This window comes from Aethalodelphis obliquidens, unplaced genomic scaffold (genome assembly GCF_003676395.1).
Source record: "Aethalodelphis obliquidens isolate GAN/ISIS:26980383/991018 unplaced genomic scaffold, ASM367639v1 scaffold10, whole genome shotgun sequence".
In the NCBI taxonomy this organism is placed as follows: Eukaryota; Metazoa; Chordata; class Mammalia; order Artiodactyla; family Delphinidae; genus Aethalodelphis; species Aethalodelphis obliquidens.
Genome location: NW_020837954.1, coordinates 45307947 through 45330270, shown reverse-complemented (window position 1 = coordinate 45330270; position 22324 = coordinate 45307947). Strand labels below are relative to the sequence as shown.

Genomic DNA, 22324 nt, shown 5'->3' with positions numbered 1-22324 from the left:
ATAGGGATCAAAGAACAAGTAAAATGGAAGGATTTCTTCTCATGCAAAGAACCTGTCCAAGGCTTTTTAACCAGCCCCTAGACACTGAGATTTCAGTGCTTGAGGACATGTGCTGTTTTCACGAGGCTTTGTTTTTAAAATCATGTCCCAAGATATTCCTTTGTCTTTGTGTAGGGCCTTTCCGTAAGGGTGGCTTATGAAAGTCTTAAGCCTCCGATATGTTCACTAACTCACCGTTCAACCCATCTCCGGTATGAGGCTGAGCTAAGTGTTCAGTTCTGATTCTAGGCACTTGGGGTCTGCTGATTAACTAGTCCTGGGTGCTTTCCATGACCAACAAGTCTGGACTTCAGGGAGATGGGGCTGAACAAGAGTGGACACCTGTGTACCTGCCCACAGGTGCATCAGAGTCCCCCAGAGCATCTTCAGGGTCCTTCCTGCAAATGATCCCCCATCAGTGCTTCTTTGTTTTCCTTTACAGAGACAGAAGGAATATCTCCTAGAAGAGAGCATCTTTCCCAAGGGCAAGGCCTAGGTAGTGACCTTTCTCTCTTCCTCTAGTCGCACCACCGCTGATGGTTACCATCTGATGTTTGGGTCCCAAGGGCTCATTGTTCAGGGATGAGAGAAGTTCACTTGGTTGGTAAGGCCTTCTGGATGCTTCGCTGATCCAGGGATCCAATCAGAAGAGCAGAGTAGTTTCTATAAAAACACAGAGCTGACAAACATTACAATCAAACTCAGCTCTGGATGGCTTGCAAGAAATTGGTATGGTTGAACCGAGGAGAATCATAAAGAAAACTTTGCCCAAGTTAACAACTTGGTTGTAACAAAACCTCAGATTCTAAACTTCATATTCTTTCTGGAGCAGATTCTGCCATACCATGGGAGAAGAGGGGCCGGTGGAGACTCACCAGAGCCTAACATTGGATTTTTAAAAAAATGTTTCCACAGCCCAGAAAGGACCGGATGGGACAGTCATTCCCAATAACTACTGTGACTTCTGCTTGGGGGGTTCTAACATGAACAAGAAGAGTGGGAGGCCGGAAGAGCTGGTGTCCTGTGCAGACTGTGGACGCTCTGGTGAGTGTGGCCCCTTCTCGCATCATGTGCCCGTAGACCAGGAACTCTTCCACTCGCACTTCTCTGCCATCTTGTGGGGGTCAGGGGCTGAAGGGTGGGTGCAGAAGTGACGGTGATGATACTTCGAGTGGAGATGGGTTTTCAGGTTATTTTGATTTGTTCCTTCTTGAGGCTTAAGAACTAGAAGTTATGCCCTGGGATCTGGGAAAAAGGGAAAGAAGAAGGTTTGGGCTTTTGTCTGTCCGGCCTTTCTGTGAGGTGGATATTTCTTTGTGTGTGTTGTTGTGGACGACAGTGAGACAGTGTGGAAACACCCGGAGACACAGGCAACGTGCTTCCTTGTATCGGGTGACGTGCCCGTAACAAAGAGGTGTGTTGGTTCTGCAGAAGTGCCCGGGGCAAACGGGAAGAATGTGGAAACGTGAATACTGGGAGAGCAGCCACATCTGGAGCTGTGGGGGGCACAGACCCCTGCGCTCCTGGGTAGCTGCATAGATGCCACCCCATTGGCCACTTATCCCATCTTCTCATGTGGAAAGCAAAAGAGAGCCCGGTCGATCAAGGAGGCAAAGGGCAGGTGTTCTTAGGACTCCTCTGCAGTTGACTTGGCATGTTTTGAATTTTCATCTTCAGTCTATTCAGAGACTAAAATTGGTCTTGTTCTTCCATTCTTAGAATGAGCACAGGTCTTCAAGTTTTGTGCAAGCTGTTTTGCTTTCCAATTCCATTATTTTGCGCTGGATCGTGGTTGGCTTTTCATATTGTTTTATGTTATAACGAGGCCAAAGTGCAAGGCAGGGAGGAGAGAAGGTTTCAGACTCATCTTTAGTCTCATCAACTGCTGACTGGTAGGTGAAATACAGTTTGGTTGGGTGGTTCGTTCCACCAGCCAGGAGTCATGGCTCCTTCCCACCTCTCTACCCAGCATCTGTTCTACTCCTAGTCCTGAGAGAAGGCCTGAGATGACCACACCCGGCTTTACTATAGCAGCTCAGTTCTTCCCTCGCTCCGTCCGCAGACATTAGCTTTAGTCCTTTTGTATTTGGTCTTGGGTTGTTTAAGCTTTAAGACTGACTTGAACAGCAAATCAGTAATTGGAAAAGCACTGTGGTTTTTACTGCATACAACCCTCCGCATTTAACCCTTAAGGACCCTGACAGGGTGGCCCATCTGTGCAATTCTGTCAATTCCTTCACTTGCCAAACGTGATACCTAACGTTGAACTCTTTATCCTACTGGTGCCAGCTTAGAAGAGAGGGCCCATGTGATAGTGGAGGAATTTAGATACTCAAAAAGAAAATGAAACAAATGAAATTCACTTCAGCATTTTTAAAAAGCAAGCGATCAGACAAAATCTCTACCACCAGAAACCAAGTTACTTGGTGGCATGATACTCTAGGCAGAATTTTATGGACTGCTATGGGTTTGGGAGGAGTTAGAGAAGGCAGCTTCAGAATTCTCAGTGAAAACTTCTGAAATTTCTCCTCTCCCTTTCCTACAAAAGACGGGTACTTGGATCTGATCCATGGGGGACCAGAAGTGGGCAGTTGTTTTTTTCTGTACAAAGCTTCTCTCTTCACAGCCTTTACTCAGCTTCTTCTTCCAAGGATCTGTCTGCTGTGTGACTCAGGGGGCCATTTTATACCAGCCTAGGTGTTCTCATTGCATTCGCCAGGGATTAATTTTGGTGGATAATTTAGTCAAGGTCTGACTCTGATGTTCCTGAAATAGTCAACACCTTGGGAATAAGCAGGTGGCATTAGCCCATGGGATATGCTTGTTAAGGCAGGTGGGCCAATACTTCTTCTCTAGGGCCTCCCTGGAGTCCTTCCAAGGAAGAGTGTGGAGCTCGGAAGAGCTGTCTTTTCCTTCCCATCCACCCCACTACCTACTTTCCCTGGGAGAAAAAGTGAGATTCCGGAAATTGGCACCCTAAGTGGTACCTTATGACCTCATCGGGGGCAGTCCTGGGGCCCATTTGGAACGTGAAAAAGTCTCTACCGGAGTTTTATAGACTTCAGGATACAGTCTTTTATTCGGCTTTTCCACCCCTACTTCCCACTTTCTCAGTGCTCTGAGTTAGATTTGACAACCCTGGACTTTCTGGAGTAACTCAGACCTGGGTGTGTTTAGGGCCTGGCGTGTGTGCGTGCATGCCTGTGTGCACACACACATGTATGTGTATGTGCACGTGTGTGGGTGCAGATCACAGAAATGTCCTCCAGTGGTTAAAGAAAACGGGAGACTCTTTTATTACCTACCACTTATCAGACTTTCCAACTTCTTTTTGCTTTCAGTGCAAATGAACTACATGATGTAAGGGCAGAATTGAAAGGGTATGGAAAGAATGGGATTAGAAACGGGTAAAAATAAAAATAAAACGGATGGAGGCTTAACCACCTTGACTGGGTTATCTGACAGTAATACCTTTGTAAAGCTGACTGTCAAAGTGAAGGACAAACATTGTGCAAAGAAACGCCAACTGAAAACACCAAAGAAATACCAACCAGGCTTAAAAACCACCAAGGAAACGCATTGTCTGGGGTGGGTTGAGCGAGCGTGCATGCGAATGTGTGCCTTCGGAAGAGAAGAAAGAAAGATCGTGGTTGAATCTTGCGCTGTCAGAGCTGTGGACAAATATATTATGGTAGAGATGATGCCTTTTCAGGGAGGGGAGAATCCTTTTCCCTGGAAATGTTGGCTTTGTCCCGTTACCCCAAACCCCTGTCACCAGGTGACACACCCAGTTAATCCCTTTTGGTGTGAAATGGTTTATGATTTTGCTATTAAGAATAACACTGTAATAATGTAATAAGAATATTAATAATGCTGTCTGTTGCTTAACCCATGTGCTGATATATTCATCATACATGTCAGCTCATTTGGGAGGAGAAGGCAGGAAGGAGAAGGAGGCAGCGGCCGCAGCACGCACCACGGAGGACTTATTCGGTTCCACGTCAGAAAGTGACACCTCAACTTTCCACGGCTTTGATGAGGACGATTTGGAAGAGCCTCGCTCCTGCCGAGGACGCCGCAGTGGCCGGGGTTCGCCCACAGCAGATAAAAAGGGCAGTTGCTAAACGCACGGAATGGACTTTCTGGGCAATTAGCCATCACCCTGTGACTTTGGTCATTGCTCTGGTTCTGATATATATATTTTTTTAATGAAAGACAATTTAGGTTTTCCCTTCATCCTTGCTTTTTCCTCTCACTTTCCACTTGTCCCTCCCCCTTCCTTCCCTTTATTTAGGGTACATACAGCAGAAGCACAGACTACTGAAACAAAACAGAACAAAAGAAAGAATAACAGTCCTTCAGAGAGATGGCATCGTGATGTACTATTTATTTTCCATAGAAATGGGAAGTTAGGCGGATTATCTCGTTTTTTGGGGGGAGGGGATCTTTTTGACATGAGCAGAGTTGATTTCCTCAGTTTTCCTATTTATTGGCAAAACGAAGAGAGGAGGAACATTGGGTTTGGAAACAAAGAACCAATAACGTTAAAAAATGATATTTTATATCTTCTAGCTATGATTAGAAGCAGGCCTTTTTTTTTTTTTGAGACAGAGAGAGAGAGAAGGGAAATCAAAGAAACTGAAGTAATATCCTGTTTGAAGAAAGCCTGTATGGGGGAGGATTTCCTTGACGGGAGAGGATGGTACTTGGTACCCCACGGAGCTGGTGGCTCCCCACGGCAGACCCCCTCCCCATTTCTCCTCCCCCGACCTTTCCATCTTCCTCTCTGCTTGCGAGAACATGCCAGCAGTTCCTGAGAAGCCGGGCAGCCTGTGCGTGGCCCCCGTCCAGCCCCTGGGCCCTGACCTGCAGCGCCTGTGGGATCCTCCTTCTCCGTCAGCAGAGCTGCTGTTTTCTTGTTGCTGGTTTTTTCCTCACTTTCCTCCTGGTGGAGAGCAATTTCCAAACACAGGAATGGAGTATAAGCAGAAAGTCATGGACTCAACAGTGACCAAACCACCCGAGGCCGCGCTCATGGAAGAAAGGACGTTACTTCACAGTAGATTTCCCTCTCCCCTCACCCCTGTTTAAAAACGTATAAATACCCATTGGATGATCAAGTCTCCCATATTTCTTCTATTTTTTATAGTGCCCTCCAGGCACTTTGTTTTATGTTTCCAGTAGCACCTCCTGAAATAAACCAAAGCAACACTTGCTCAAGGCCCCTGGGGTGATGAAGACCATCTACCTTGCTGGCCAGCCAGTCCCAAGGATGAACAGCTGTGCGGTCCTAGTCAAAAGGTATGTCCTGGCTGACGTGTCTTACAATAAGGGAAAACCATCATAGTTGTTTTAAGTTTATTCCTTCTTTCTTTTTTTCCTTTCCCCCGCTCCTAACTTGTCTTTTGTTTTTCTGGGTTCGGACCCCCTTATTCGTGTGGGAGTGGCCACTGGAACATCTTCTATCCAGCCATCTGCTGTCTGTGTGTGCATGCATACCTATGTGGGCCCAGGCCTAGGTGTGGGATCTGAGGCTTGCTTGGGCTCTGGGAGGCTCTGTGTGGAGAATGGTGGACTTCTGGCTTCAACTGCAAGAGAAAACGGCTGGGGAGTGTTTGGCTAACTCGGCCTTCCTTGGCCATACCTGGAAGCAGAGTCCAGGGAACTGAGGTTCGAGTTGGCTGCTGTCCTTAGGTAGAAATTGAGGGGGCTGCATGTCTAGGGTGGAGTTCCTTGCTCCAGTTACCAATTCAACAGCCAGGGGGATGCATCCAAGTTAAAGAAGATCTCTGATTAGGCACAACATTCAACCTAGCTGATTTGAAGATTCTAAGCTCCCACTAAGTGTGGCCAGGGTCTCCGGCCTTCATGAGAGCGTAGGTCCAGAGATGTAGGCACTACCCTTTGGCTTGGGTTGGGAGATCCAAGATGCTGCCCAGGCAACAGGCTTAAGTGTCTGGGAAGATCTGCTTTGACAATCCAGCCTTTGCAGAACCTCACGAATTAGACCTCTCATTAAAATAACAAACCAACCCAACAGAAGAAAGGTCCAAGCAAAGAAACCAATAAAAGGACTCCTTGTGCTTCCCTGGTAGCCTGAGACAGACAGGGCTTCCACTTTCCTCCTGCTTGAAATGTGTAAGTGCTCTCCTGGGCGTTTGTGCTCAGTTGTGAGAGAATGAAAGGAACCACGTCACCCACTTTGGGGATGTTCTACCTAATCTGTATGTGGCCCTGTTCCTAGGAAATATGGCATAAACCTCCAACATTGTAATATTCCTACATGCTCACGTGTGTGAAAAAGCCAGTGTAGTTGGTTCCAGTTGGTTTCTGCTTAGGGGATACAACCTGCTCTTGCTGTCATCCTCCACCTCTTTACTTCATCTGTTCTGTTACTTCATCTGTTCTGACTCAGACATTGGATTCACAGCATTACGACTTGCTCTCACTGGTAAAATATGAGCTTCTACATTAATAAAAATATGTCCAACCAATCTATACTGTCATTTGTAATCTTGTATTGGGTTCGCCAAAAAGTTCGTTTGGGTTTTTCTGTAAGAGCGTATAGAAAAACCTGAACGAGCTTTTTGGCCAACCCAACAGTTGTTTGTAGTCCTGAAATTCTCAATGACAGCTTGACTTTGAACTTGAAATTTTTAAAAACCCACATAATCAAAACAAATTATAAAAAGTCACCTAATTTCAGAGTCTAGCTTGGGGTTCTGAGGGAGAACCAATAATGAACTGTCTAAACACACTCCCATGGAAAGGTTTATCTGAGGATGACTATTGCTTATCTATTTTAGTTTTGCTAGTATAGCTTGATCTTCAGTGTCTCTTGCTAGAGGTGGCAGATATCCTCATCTTTCTCAGTTGGTGTAGCCAAGGTGAGCATAGTCATGCATCTTAGCATTGCCTGAGTACCTTGTCTCACCTTGCGAACAGTATCTTTCAACAGACTCAAAATTTACATCCTTTAAAAAAACAGGAAAAGGACTGGAAGGGACTTTGAAGATAATCAAGGTCAAATCTTTCACTTTTCATTGAGAAAGGTCAACCCGGAGAGACTGAGTTACATTTGAGAGGGTAAAATGGACATTGCTTTGGAGGAAAATGTCTTAAGGGGAAGGAAGAAAACTCTGAAAGGAGGCATAGGAGGAGGAAGCTGGCTTTCCTGGATTTCCAAATGCCTTGATGGTCGTTGTTATATCTTTATCCTCCTTTCTTTATATAACAATGGCCAAACATTTATATGCCAGGTCTTGTTCTGTTTCCCCTGGAATAGTTCATTTGATCCTCTTGACTACCCGTGAGGTAGGTGCTTGTATTATCCACAATTTACGGATGAGGAAACTGAGGCTTAGTAATTGAATGTACCTGAAGCCCTGCAGCTAATAAGGAGCCAGATTTTGGTCCTTGGCAACCTGACCCCAGGATTCATACTATTTACTTTTGTTATTGTTCTGTGCTGCCCCTTGCATATACATGGAAAATATATGTATACATATATATCTCCCTTCCCTTTTCTCAGGCCTTTAAAAGGTGACTTTATTAAAAGCAATTTCAAAACTGAAGAGTAAGCAATTAGATCCCAAAAAGATAATTCCAATTAAAATTCTGTGCAGAATTTTATAGAGAGCTCATCTTCTAAATCATCATTTCCATACGTTCCCTCCTGATGCCTATTAGGGACAAAGATCTACTTTTTTGCGACCTCAGAAATTGCAAGAGTTGTGTGAGCAGTCAGCGCATCTATCGTTCTGTTGTTGCTTTTGTTAAAAAAAGTATTGATACTCAAATATTAATATAAAATAAATTAGAATCATCAGGATGAAAATGGTCTGACTAGTTTCTTTTATCATCATGTCAGTAAAGCACCACCCCAAATCCTTCAGAAATGTCACCTAATTTTCTGAGACCTAGCCCAAAGATAGGAGAATCAAAGATAATAGAACTTTCTAAATTTGTTGCAACATTCAAATCCCCTGGGTGGAACTGCTGATGTAAAGGGGATTATCGTTGTTGTCTACCTGTTGTTTTTTCCTACCTAGGACAATCTAATCCTTCACATCTGTTACTGAGACTATGTAGAGATTAGACCTTCTAATCACCATTAACACTGGGAGTGAGTGTTAATTTAATTTTTTATAGGTACTTTAAAGTCACCAATGCAATTTGCTGCTGGTATTTTAGAGAGAAGGATTTAATAAAAATATGATGTTCACATCAATAGTGTCCCTTTAAGTCTTCCTGCTTACTTTGCATCTCTCTTTGCACCTAATGGGTATTGCCCCACTGCCTTTATATAGCACTTGAGGGAACACAAGATCATTACTTGGGGAGAGAACTAAAGACTGTTTGGAGGTTTTCACTTCATGGTGAAATAAAGTTAATTAATATTATCCCAATATGCCTCCTGTTACATCTGATGAACATGATCTTGAACTTAAAGTTTGAGCAGACTCATGTATTAGGAATTTTTCTGTGGGGGATCTTGTTCAGCCATTGGAAGTGACGTTACTTGTGTTGTGTATTTTCTGAGTGAGGCATTTTTGATCCAGGGAGTAGAAGACTAGAGTAGAAGAGTTCTGGGTTCTGGACTCAATTCCTGTGTGAGTTTGTTTCTGTGTATCTCTGCCATGGTTTCTCTGTCCCTAGGATATGGATGTTCCTTACCCTATCATAATATATAACCAACATTACCTCACCATGATTCTTAAAACAACCCCGTGAGGTAGAGTAGATGTTATTTATTTCCGTTTTGCTTATGAGGAAACTGAGGTTCGTTCAGGTTAAATGACGGTCTGAGGTTCCAGGGTCAGTAGGTGTTATCTGGGTCTTCTAATACTCTTTCCTCAGGCTGTAGTGATGTCTCCACAGATCTCACTTTGAAGATTTCTTGAGTAAAATTAGTCAAGGGCTTTGAGGTCTTTCATTCAAGACCTTACTGGATTGAGAAGAGGCATCTGATGCTGAAAAACCAAAAAACCCCCAAGCTATTATCATCTTAGAATCCTGTTGAGAGGTTAGGTCTAAGTCTTCATGAACTTTCTCAAAGAACTGAGGTTGAGCTTTCTAAATGGTCAATGTGCTGATGGTGACATCAGGGTGGGGGTGAAGGTGGGAGGGGTGAGGTGGCAGGGAGTGAACACTTCAGGCTGTGTTTTGTTCACATACCCAAGTACTTCTAACACTGAAACATTGAATTATATGATACTGTTGCACTTAATAAAAGTGATTTCTGACCATTTACTCAAAATAACAGTTTAGGAAAAAACATTCAGCTTGATTGATTTACAAAACAGCTGAGAGTGATGGAAGATCCCTGTCAGAATTAAACTTTACCAACTTTTTATTGACTAAAAAGCATTGGCAATTAGGTTTCCAGAGTATTTCAACACTGGTCCTTAACCAATGACTAAGACTTAAATTTTTTTTTAAGTTTTGAAATAAGTTCATACTTACAAAAAACTTGCACAAATAATACAGAGAATTCCCACATACTGTTTACCCAGATTCTTCAAATAAACACAGTACAATGATCACAACCAAGAAATTCACGTTGAGGCAATACTACAATCTACAGACTCTATTCAAATTTTGCCAACTGTCTCACTCATGTCCTTTTTCTAGTTCAGGGTCCAATCCAGGATCACATGTTATGTTTAGTTGTCATGTTTTCTTAAAGTTCTTTAATCTGGGGTAGTTAGTTCCACAGTCTTTCTCTGACCTTCATAACCTTGACACCTTTGAAGAATACTGGCTATCATTTCATAGGAAGTCCTTCACTTTAGGATTGTGTGCTGTTTCCTAATGATTGAAAGCAGGTTATGCATTTTCGGTAAGAATACCACAGAAATGAGGTTGTATCCTTCTTAGTGCATAGTATCAGGGGTTCATGATTGATTTACTGCATTACAAGTGACTTAGAAATTTGGCCCTTAAGCTGAGGTTCAGGCTAGTGTGTTTGTAGACCTTGGAGGAAAATATTTTCACTCATTTTGTGGCTAGGGGCAGCTCAGCCCTGTGAAGGATAGGATGAAATTAAACATGGGGCCAGTGGATTTATTTGCAATCTAGTTGGGCAGACTAGATATTCATAAGTAGTTAAAAATGTGTAAGAGTGTCATGGGGTGGTATGTGATTATTTTTGCTGGGAATCACAGTAGTCAGGGAGATTTTCTTAGGGGAAGCCATCCAGATCAACAAAGAGCTCTAGCTTGACGATTTAATCTGTAGGCAAAAGTGTCTATTGTCAGAGAGAATGGAGATAGAGCTCAACAAAAAGCAAAGCTGGGAATCACAACCTGAAACATGTAAAATGGCAAAAATCACATTATTTTTTTTAAAGTGCTTAAGTATTGTTCTGTAGCATTTTGTTCATGTCACTAGGATTAGTGCTTATTACAACATACTAGGATTTTTTTATAGTCTTTCTCATCAAACAGATGATGTGTTCCTCGAGGGCAAAGATGATGTCATTCGTGTCCCTTGGACAGTACCCGACACCATTGTGCCATAATTATTTGTTGAAACAAACAGAACTGAGCAATGTTTCTGAGCTAATTAGTGGAAGGATTTAGTGTCTCATTCTATGCATAGTGGATGTTCAAGAAATTTTGTTGGCAGAAAGGTTGAAGTTGTAGCTGGACACAGCATCCACTGGTCAAGTGAGGAGGTAGATGAGAGCCAGGAGGCAGTGATGTGGGGTGGGGGGAAGTGAATGAGGACATGAGGATGGGGTGAGGGGGAAGTTGAAGATGTGTGGAGGGTTGGAAAGTAAGCCTCCTGAAGGGGACTGAGAGGAGGAGACCAAGACATAGCAGGACATTCCCAGTGGCCTGCAGTTGGCCCAGAAAGAGAAAATGGATTTAGGAGCAGAAAGTTGGGAACCAACCAGCTATTTTCGAGATGGCTTAAGTAGGGCAGAAGAAGACTCGTGTGTGTGTGTGTGTGTGTGTGTGTGTTGGGGGGTCAAAGGTAGAAATTTGAGGAAATGGAAAGGGCATGGGGTATGGTTATGAGACAGACTCACCAAATGAGCGGCAGAGGGGCCAGGGGGTCTGGGCCATTGGAATAGGAACAGGAAGACTCCTCGCAGGGGGTGAAAGTCTGACTGAAAGCCCAACTTGGCAGGTGCTCTCTGGGAGGTCTGGAGAAAGGCCAGCTGTTCTGTCACTGGAGTGAAGGGGCTGGAGGAGGTGGAACAGTGAAGAGATGAGCATGAAGGAAGAGGAGGGGAACCTGGGAAGGGGCAGCAGAGAAGCATATCTGAGACGGAGACAGAGGGATGGGATGGGATGGAGAGGAAAGAAACAGGAACAGGTGTGGAGGGAGGGCTCGGTGGTGGGTGGAAATGAGGCCTTTCTCAGCCTCCCTTTGAAAGCGTAGGTGGATGGGTAGAGTCTTAGCTTTGGAAGTCCATCTAATCCAGTCCTATACACCTGACCAGTGAGTCATGCCTTGGGTACTAGGAGAGATAGGGGATGGGAAGGGGAGTTTCAACTTGGAAGAGGCTGATTGGCTCATTTGATTTTGAACTTTGTTCCCTGCTGGCTTGGCCGCTTTCCAGTTGGACCCCACCCCACCCCGGCCCCCGCTTTCCTCCTTCCCTCACCACTCAGAGTGAGCTGGACACTCTAGGGGGCACCCACCTCTGCCCTCAAGAACTGCTTCTGGGGTGAAATGTGATAGTACTTGGTTTTCTTGCTTACTCCTTTGTGCCGACTACTCCATTCCAAAGACCAAGATAACGTGGCAGATTTCGTTTCGGCTAGAAGCAAAATCCATGCCTGGTTGGTAACCATCCAGGCTAAAGGACCCACCGGGTTTGAACTGCTACCATGTTCCAAGGCTGACACTTGGGATCACGGGGCTAGTTGAGGACTGGAACAGATATCTTGGCTTGATTCTCTGTCTGAGTAATTCTGACACCCTTGGAATCACTTGGGGGCAGGATTAGGGGTGAGAGTGTATGCATCAAAGCAGTGTCCTTTTGGCCTTTAGACCAAATGGGGCGTCCGTTGGGGTTTTCTATGACTGCCACTGGTCCTGTACCATAGAAACTACTCATTTCCACTTAGGTGACAGGCGACAGATTATATCGTAGTGGTCTTTCTGGAGTATTTTAACAGGGAGAAGATTGTTTGTTTCATTTCCAAGTAGAGGAGAAAAAAAAGATTTTGCCAACACCCAGTTTTGCCTACTACGCCACCTAGGAATTGAAAAATCCAGCTGCATCGTGTTTCTTGTGTCATTCTGTTGCCCAGGAGCAACTGACCTGCCCCATTCCTGATTGATTTTGAGCTGCTGTTGTTAAAGGCACAAGAAACACTAGTCTGGTTCTCGTTGTACACAGCCGTGGCCTCATTCATGTGGCAATTAGTTAGTTGTTTCCGTTCTTTCTTTCTTTTTTTTTTTTCAATTCATTTCATTTCCACCACTTCCTTAATTTAAATCTTTCTTTTTTAGGCAGTTGTCCTGTGCTGTTGTTTTTTGTTTTATCTTTCATTGCCTTTCCCTCTGCAGTCCACACTATGGCCCGGGGACTCTGGCGTCCTTCAAGCAAGCCATTTCCGAAGAAGGTGGAAAGAAGCCACGAGGATTTGCACTCTTCCTCCTCCTCTTCCTCCTCCTTCTCTTCCTCTTCCCTTGCCTGGCCCCCTCCTGCGCATGTGTTTCCGCCAACACAGGAGCCTGGATTGTGGAAAAGCCTCCAGCACAACTCAGCTCAGCTCAGAGAAGTCTCTGGAATGGCCTCACTTTGTGCAATAAGAAGATTTTTTTTTTTTTTAAATCCTCCATTACATTTTCTGTAAGTGTCTGTGAGACAGTATCCAGGTCAGACTGGAATTGCTCTACAATAGAAATAACTGAACACAAACAGACTGACAAAAGGAAAAAGAGTTAACTATTTTATTTATTTCAATATTTAAAAGAAAAGGTGCTGTTGTGGCACGGTATTTTTGTTTAAAGTACCTTCAACTTCAAAAGTTAAAAGCAATTTTGTGAAGACATGAAAATCAAAAGAGGACTTAATGTAAAATAAAGACTGCATATTAACTCTAAGGAAAAGTAGCCCACATTTTTAATAAGAGAATAAAGATCAACTCTGCTCTCTCAGGCTTTTGAAAAAGCCATTCATGTATGTTCTTTAGGTATTTTTATTTCTGCAAGTTGGATGTGGTAAGTGAGGAGTGATCAGTTTTTTTTTTCCTTCTTCTTCAAAAGTCTATTGAAAGTGTTTGATTATGTGTTAAGACTTGACTGAAATAAATTAGCCACAAGGGCTATCAGCAGTCTCTCTGCTCCCCCCAAAACAAACAGACAAACAAACAAACTCTCCCCTCACCCAAGGCAAGCCCCATTTATCTGAGGTCAAGAAGCAGCCTGCCTCCTGGTTATCATGTCTGACAAGGCCTAGCTCTGAAAGGAATTCCATCTAGCGATTAAATGTATCTCTACGAGTTCAATAGATTTGAACAAAGACAGCTTTGTTTAAAATAGTACAGTGAAGGCAGAGAGAAAGAGAGAGGGGAAAAAGAACAAAAAATAAACATCAGCTGGGATGATATTAATTCTGTTCCCTAACAGCTCCTAGAGGAGACTTGCAAAGGGAGCCGGCTTTGGGGGCCTGAGATGCTGGGTGTCCCCAAGGCAAGGAAGGCCAGCCTGAAAGACGGAAGCCTCAAATTCAGTTGCTGGTGGGGGTAAAAAGGAGAAAGGCGAGTGGTCTGACCTGTCCTTCTATGGCCATGTTGGTGGAAGTGAAGGTGGATTATGAAATGCATTCAGCATTGTGTCTGAGGCCTAGTGAAGGAGCTGGGGTGACCGGCCGGGCCACCGGGTTCTACTCCCAGTCTTACACGTTCATGCTCTTGAGTTTCCCTCACTGGCGAGCAGAGTCATAATGATCAATGCACAGTCCAACGCTGGATATTTCTCTCTGCAAAAGTCTTGAGCGGCAGTGTTAGTGAAAGGGTTCTGAGCCCGAGAGTCTCTCTTTCGCCTTTGCAAGGACAGATTAGATGGGCACGGACTTCTTGCCAGCCCTTTCAAGGCCAGTCCCTGGCGGAGATCACCAGGAAGGTCTCTATCATTTTGTAGTCCTTCCTTTGACATTTTCTGAGAGAAAATGTCCTTTTTCAAGATGCTAATAATTATAATAATAATCCACTCTCCAACCAACTCCCACAAGTTATAACATGTGTAGAATCATGATAAAGCTTTGCATAATGTAGGGTTTGTATCAAGTTTGTGTACGTTTCTGTTAAATAAAAGTCTGTTTCCAATGCTCCTATAGCATCTCTGTAAATTTTGCTTTTCCAACCTCATCCTGCATGAGTTCAACTTTCATACCGTCCTGTAGAAGGGACTCCTGAAAGGATTCTGCCCCTCTGCATGCCCGGGATTTGTTGAACCCTGTTGTTTTATTTAGAAGCGCAGTCTAGAACAGAGGTTGCCACTGGCTTAGCTGACAGGCGGTGGCTTGGAAAGTGAACAATGTCCAGGGTTGGTACCAGCGTCTGAGCTTTGAGTCCAGAGTTGCTGTCACCTACCCACCATCACCACGGCCACTGTCAACCTCTCCATGGCCTAAATGGATTTATGGAGAGCCTAGTTATGGATACTGACTTAATATACCCGTCCAATGTTGCCGTCGCACCTGTGCTAAGATAGTCTTGCACGAGAATGCAAGATTTAGCATGTGCTTGGAAAAAGCTGAGGTTACTGTTTCCACTGCCTGAAAGGTAGTGATGTAGCCGCCCCAGCTGCCAGTTGGTGCAGCTGTAAACCTACCACCCCCCTGCCTGAGATAGGTTTCTCCCATCTTCTCTGTTGGGTCCTCTAGGTCAGAGAGAACAGGACCAGCCTCTCGGGCCAGGTCTTGCCCTCTGAGCATTGCCAGCTCACGCTGAGGCCAGGTGGAGAGGGAACATGACATCATGTTGCTCCTGCTAGCATGTTCTATCTTACTTTAAAATGAACGTCACCTCATGACATTCATTATGGACTTTGTACATTTCTCTAGCAGTAAAAAGAATTCTTTTCCCCCAATCTACCCTCCTTAGGCTTTTTTCTTTTTCTTTTTTACTGTGGCAAAATATACATGACATACAATTTAAAATTGTAACTGTTTTTAAGTGTATGGTCAGCGGCATTACTTACATTCACATTGTTGTGCAGCCATCGCCACCATCCAACTCCAGAAATTTTTCATCTTCTTCAATTGAGACTCTATACCCATTAAACGCCAACTCTCCATTTCTCCCTCACCCCAGCCCCTGGCAATCACCATTCTACTTTTTGACTCTGTGAATTTGACTATTCTAGGTACATTATATAAGTAGAATCATGCAATATTTGTCCTTTTGTGACAGACTTGTTTCTCTTAGCATAGTATCTTCAAGGTTCATTCATGTTGTAACATGTCGGAATTCCATTCCTTTTTAAGGTTGAATAATATTCCATTGCGTGTATATATCACCTTTTCTTTTCCCATTCATCTGCTTATAGATACTTGGCGTAGAAAGGAAGTTTTGCACATTTATGACACACCCACTTCCTACAGCGACTCATTTGAGACATTAGATCCAATTCAGAGGTTACCTAGAGGATTCAGTATCTTCTGAGGAGGGAAGTGATTACACCTGAAATCTTCCTTCTACTTTATACCTTGGAAAAGGGTACTTTGATGGGCGAACACTTTCTACCCAAAGTGTGTTTTACCTCACGACTAAGTCTTTCTTTGTAGAGACTGTCTTTGGGCTGCTTGTAGGGATGAGATGTCTAGCATGGAGCTATAGTATCAGCGTAAATAAGGATAGAGGAGACCCAGGAGAATCTAATGTCTCTAATGGCAGGTCCTGAGAGCAGGGACTGCCTTTTCCAAATAACTGATGGTAGTTGTTGGCAAAGCCTATGTGTGCTTTCTGTCTGTAGGTGATCACTGACCAAGTGGGAGGGGGAAAGTATACATGTGAGCCAGAGAATGAGAAAGATGAAGTCATTTTTCCTCATCCATTTGGAAATATATTAGTTTGTATAAAGGGTTAGCTCTGGGTTTGACATTCAGATGCCTACAGAGCAGGTATCTTTAGTGAGTAAAGCAGGCCAGGGATGAGAAAATGAACAGTGCCAGGGAGACAGGGAGTAGCCGTTATGCTGAGCTTCAGGGCACAGGGGAGCAACAGAGAGTATTAGGGGGTGTGTAGAGCCAGAGAGCACCTGTGCTCTGAATGGGGCAGCTGCCACCAGCTCAAGGGATGCTGCCTGAAAGAACACGGGCCCAGGCTTCCCAGATCTTCTGGGTTTTTAAGAGGGGCCAAAAATTCAAAAATTTTGGTGAGATCTCCCTATTTTAAAATGTTGGTTGTAAATTAAAAACACTGAAGATCCACTTTGTGTGGGTGAAACCAAAGGTGAGCATGTGGCAGACACCCTCTGAAGGCTGTGGGGCAGCTCCCCAAGGCTGCAGGTCTGGTTAAAGTTGAAGTCGAGGTTAGGATGCCTTGACCAAACTCTTTCACGACAGCAGAACCTTGACTTAACCTATGGAGGTGTCTAGTGTATCCTGCCTTAGAACTGTTATGTGCTGGGAATGGGTCCCTGGGTTGCTCTCCGGATGGAGCTAGATCATTATTCACCATGTGCTAGGGATTCAGGATGGGGTTCCAGTAAAAACATTCCCCCCATCCAGTCCTTTTCCCTCTGAAAGAGCTCCCGTTTAAAACTCTGGGCACGGCTCTATAGTTTAGAGATAATGTTTTTTATTTCACTTTATTATTGATGATGAGTTATCTCTTATATCACATTTCTTTTACCCTTCTTTTCTAAGACCTTCAAATTATTCCATGAGACTAGAATGGAATTCAAGTTTTATTGTATCCCCAAACCAGCAAATTCACAACTGCTTTTGATTTAAAGAAAAACATATATGATATCTCACGAAGTGTCTTCTGAAATAAGATACATAGAAGATGTAAAATACTTATAAATTTAAATAAAAATTCTGGAGGGATATATATATTTATATTATTTATAATATATATTTATATACACCATAATATATTATATATAACATATGTTTATCTATTATTATTATTACTCTAGAATTTTTATTGAGATTTGTCTTGTGATTTACATCTTCTATGCATCTTATTTCAGAGGACACTTTGTAAGAGAGGCAGGCCAGATTTCATGCAAAGTAGTATGCAAAAACTACTCACTTGGCTCAGGGGTTTTTTCTGTTTTGTTTTCTTTTGTCAGGGTGGAGAGAAGGTTATTCTGAATAAGCGATTTGTTTTCCTTGTGATTTATAATGAGGGGTTTGCAAACTTTTCCTATAATGACCCAGATAATAAATATTTCAGGCTTTGCAGGCCAGAAGTCTGTTGCAACTACTCAGCTCTGGAGTTGTAGCATGAAAACAGCCCAAGACAGTGTGTAAATGAATGGACATGGCTGTGTTCCTATAAAACTTTATTTACAAAAATAGGCAGCTGGCCAGATTGGCCCAGGGGCCACAGTTTGCTGATCCTTGATTTAGAAAGCAACTATTATACTGTTAAATTGGATGGTGATAATATTTAGGGCATTTTCTAGGTCTCAGGACTAAGGAAAGAGAATTTCACATCATGAGGTGAAAGGCTAGGGGTGCATTTCAGGGTCAGCAATGTCAACTGTATTGAGGCCTATTTGCAAAAATGTTTCAGAGCCAAAATATTCCATCAAAAGATTTTAGAAAGCTGTCTACTAGATTTTCCAGTTTGAGTGCCGAGTCCAAACTACAATAGTGCAATGCTTATCTAAAGAGTCTGTCAATAATCTAGCTAGTCTATGTGCTGGCCATACAGAATAGTGACTCTGGGGATGTGATGACTAATGTTCATCTCTGGCAACTTAAGTATGAAAAAAGGCCAACTTTAAAATGGACGGATTTGTGCAAATGCATGTCATCTTATGAGATAAATGATAATGGAAATTTAGTGGAACCTGACACAGGAGGCATGGAATTGCTGTAGTTAGAGAAATGGTCTCTTTCTGGTGACTACCGATTCTTCAATGACTGTGGCTCTCTGAAATTGTTAATCACGGGGTGTTTAACAATTGCTGTGATGCCTTTGAGGATGTTGCTGTGATGCCTTTCTTTCTAAGAACTCAGATTCTGTGGTCATATTCAGAATTAGGAGACTTCCCCCACCTCCTCAACCTCACATCCCCAAAGAACTGTTAAGAAATAATTTGCCTCCCTGGATGGTGGGGAAGATTCCTGATACCAGACATCCTATTGAATTAAAACCTTCTTACAGGGACTTCCCTGGTGGCGCAGTGGTTAAGAATCCGCCTGCCAATGCAGGGGACATGGGTTCAATCCCTGGTCCGGGAAGATCCCACATGCTGCGGAGCAGCTAAGCCTGTGTGCCACAACTACTGAGCCTGCACTCTAGAGCCCATGAGCCACAGCTACTGAGCCTGTGTGCCACAACTACTGAAGCCCATGCGCCTAGAGCTTGTGCTCTGCAACAAGAGAAGCCACCGCAATGAGAAGCCCACGCACCGCAATGAAGAGTAGCCCCCACTCGCCACAACTAGAGAAAGTCTGCATGCAGCAACAAAGACCCAACACAGCCAAAAATAAATAAATAATTAAAATAAATAAATTATAAAAAAAAACCTTCTTACAAATTGAATAGGAGGTGATCCTGAAGGGTGGCCTCTGAGCTAGTCATGCCAGGTGGCAGCAGCTATGCCAAATGTACCCAAGATCCCTCTTTAGCCCTTATTAGAGGATGCTCAGTTGTTTGGAAAGGATCTGTAACTTTTCAGATCTCAGGATACCTTTTAGTGGTGCTTTTTGCTAGGTTCCCCTGGTTATTTCCAAGTTTCCTTAAAAGGGGCAGGGGTTGGGATGGACATGTTATATGTCAGCTCCATTTGCTGCAAGCTCTACCCTGTGATCCCATCTGAGGTCACCCAGATGTCAGCTTTTAGGCATAGACTAAAAAAAGGAGAAAGATTCTTCAGACCAAAAGTTAGAAACTCCTGTTATGTATTTTACATAAACATGGTATAAGCGGCACAATTCCTTGGTTACCTGATCTTTCCTTACACCAGAATAGGAAATACTTTGTTGAGAGGTGGTAACAGTGGCCATCAATGGTTTAGCACCAATCTGACTGATACAATTACATTGACTGTGCTGTTAGTGATCGCCCGGCAAGGCAAAATCATAGCTGAGATGGATCTGGAAGTCCTAGTGGAGCACTAGCTGAAGGAGTGTTATGTTGTTTATTTTTAAGTGAGCATGTAACCAGGCCGTGTTATATTGGAATAACGTGCAAGGGTTGGAAAGTACTTCGCCACCCTATTTAATATTTGACACCGCCATGTTCGAATTAGCTGAAAATAACTGTGGAAAAACCAAAAGGTACAAAAACATTAACAACATGTTTAAAGGGATGGACAGTAAGCCCCTTAAGAAAAGGTGAAAGGATTTGGGCTTGTTTAACTTGGGGAAGAGAATTAGGGGTCACTTAGTAACCATCATTATTTGTATCATTGAGAAAAGTAGACTGACCAGTTGCCTTTGGTCTCTAGAGAGGACAGGAGGAGCACCTTGGGGCTTAGAACAAGTTGACAAACTTCTTTTGATATCAAAGATTTTTGACTATTGAGGTTCAAATGGAACTCGCTGATAGTCAAGGATTTCTCCTGCGTGGAGCTAGGGACGTGGGCTAGATGACCTTTTGGGGACCTGTCTACCTCTTCAATGCTTTGAATTGCAGCTGGGCAACCTGAAAGAGTGAGTGCCTGACTCACCACCAGGGTGTGGGAGGCATGGGGAAAATTACTCTCACGAATGCTCATTACGATCATTAACTAAAATTACATTTCTAGGCTTGCTCCTATTCACCCTGGAGCAATGTCCCAAGCCCGTATGGGGACTCTTCTTGTTTTGATAGTGTGAGACACCAGCTGGAGAGTGAATGAGGTGGCAAGAGACATTTTCCTCCAGAGAAACACCAAACATGTGAAAAAGGAACAGTGAGAAGCAGCAGAAAAAACCACTAAGGCCTAGAGGCCACGAAGTGAAAATTGTTCTGTTGAAACTCCACCTGAATTCCCCTCCAGTTCTCAGGTCATCGGACCCCACCATGTCCAGTGTCATCCTTGGTGCACGGACCTCATAGTTGCTCATATGGCCTGGATATTATTCCCAGCTGGATTTTGGTTGAAGACCTCACTAATATACATGGTTGTCTACTCTCTTCTCCTCTACTTGGTGGGGGAAGAAAGGTCTTATTAGAAGACAAAGTTAATTTTATATTTGTGTATATTAGACAAAAATTCTGTTTGGGAAAGGCAGTGATCAGGATGCTTTCTAAATAACTTAGAAAAGAACTCCTATAGAATGGTTTTGCTTGGTATTTGATTTAAAGAAGGAGCAAGGATTGTGCTGTATTTAGGGTGTGAAGTCAACTTTCTGGGGGCCAGAAATATGTAAAAGAGGTTGGGAATGGAGGTAACTTGTGTAAGAGGGGGTGGAGGAGGGGCGTGATGAATTGCTAGCGTGAACACTTACGCTGAAACTGCTACTTGGCTGAGTTATGGGTTCAGAGAGATTGGCAGTTGGTAATTTTGAAAACTTCTTTAGTTAAAATAGATTGTTTTCCCTCCGTAGACATCAACCTTTCATCCACAACTGAAGAATAGATCAATACATTTTGACCATATACTGTTACCTTGCATAATGACCCCCTAGTTATTGGTTTGCTTTATGATACTGATCAATTAATCAAACATTTATTGAAGGCCTTCTATGTTGCAATACTGTGCTAGGTTTTGCAGGACATAAAAGAGGAGCAAAGGAGAACTGAAACAAACCTCTGGGGGTACTTTCTATGTGCTAGTCACCGATAGGCTTCTTATAGGTGTTAGCGTGTGAAAGCCATATTTAGTCCTTTCAGGTTAAGATTATTATTCCTGTTTCACAGAAATGGAAGTTGAAGCTCAGGGAGATGGAATTGACAAAGATAGTAGTCACAGCTGGTAAAGTCTGATATTTCTAATCAAGGGTTTTCTGGCCCTAAGACTCTCTCCAGTGTGTAAGAAAGCTTTTCTGTTCATGAGGAGGAGAGACAGGCAACTAGTATATTACTTAAGACAAGACCATCTAATTAAGTGTCAAGTTGGTGCAAAATGGGCCCAGCAAAGGGAGCTCAGCAAAGTATCAGATGGGCTCAGCAAAGGGAGTTAGGATTAGGAGTGCAGGCTGAAGTATGTCTTCATGGAAAGATGAGTAGGGCTTTCCTGGTGGCACAGTGGTTGAGAGTCCGCCTGCCGAGGCAGGGGACACGGGTTCGTGCCCCGGTCCGGGAAGATCCCATGTGCCGCGGAGTGGCTGGGCCCGTGAGCCATGGCCGCTGAGCCTGCGTGTCCGGAGCCTGTGCTCTGCAACGGGAGAGGCCACAGCAGGGAGAGGCCCGCGTACCAAAAAAAAAAAAAAAAAAAAAAGAAAGATGAGTAGAGCCGGGTGGGTAAAGAGAAGGCAGGCCACTGACAGCAGCAGTGGGGAATGTCTGAACAAAAGCTCAGAGGTGCGAGTGACACTGTAGGTTTGAAGCCGTCACAGAGATGAGCCTGAAGGGAGTTGGGGGAGATCCTGGGCTGTAGTGAGGAGTCATAGGAATGTAAGTAGCATCCTCATTGTGGTGGGGCCTGATCCATAGCAAAGGAAACAGGAATGGTAGGAAGTCAGGGGCGTCATGAGTTCTCGAGCAGGAGAATGTGATGTTTAGGATGGTTACGCGAGGACAGCCCCAACACACATGTCAAGAAGTTTGGGTTTCGTACACGCTTCCCAACAGGCTGCCTCTGACCCTGTTGTGGTTATAGGATCCTAGCCCTTGTGGGGAAAAGAAGTGATCAGAATTCCTTCTAAATGCCTTTTAACAGAACCCCACTGTATCCCGTCTTCTCTGTGACACTTGTCCAGCTGATGAAAGGTTCATCTTTCTCGGTATCAAACGATTCCGTGGGCATCGTCCATGAAGTATACTCTGAAACCAGAGAATCTTCTATTATACTACCGATTGGTTTGCAGTGCATTTGGGGAGGAGTATGGGATATCCCAAGAGGCTGGTTGGCCCCAGAGAGCTTTATATCTGACAGACCAGTTGAAATTTGGGGTCAAAATCTATGATTGTCCTCCTAGTCAAGTTGGAGAAAGGGTTGATTTGGAAAAGCACCCTTTAGACTGAAAGGTCAGTGAATGTCACTGAGG

General features: G+C 43.7%; 1 protein-coding gene across 1 annotated transcript in view; it reads left to right on the top strand.

Moving 5' to 3' along the window:
* DPF3 (double PHD fingers 3) overlaps positions 1-22324 on the top strand; it is a 299208-nt gene that overhangs the window by 240060 nt on the left and 36824 nt on the right. The window contains exons 8-9 of the mRNA XM_027111691.1: positions 955-1083; positions 3961-5340. Of these exons, the coding sequence (XP_026967492.1) occupies positions 955-1083; positions 3961-4163 (332 nt within the window). The 3' untranslated portion in view covers positions 4164-5340. The remainder of the gene's footprint in view (positions 1-954; positions 1084-3960; positions 5341-22324) is intronic.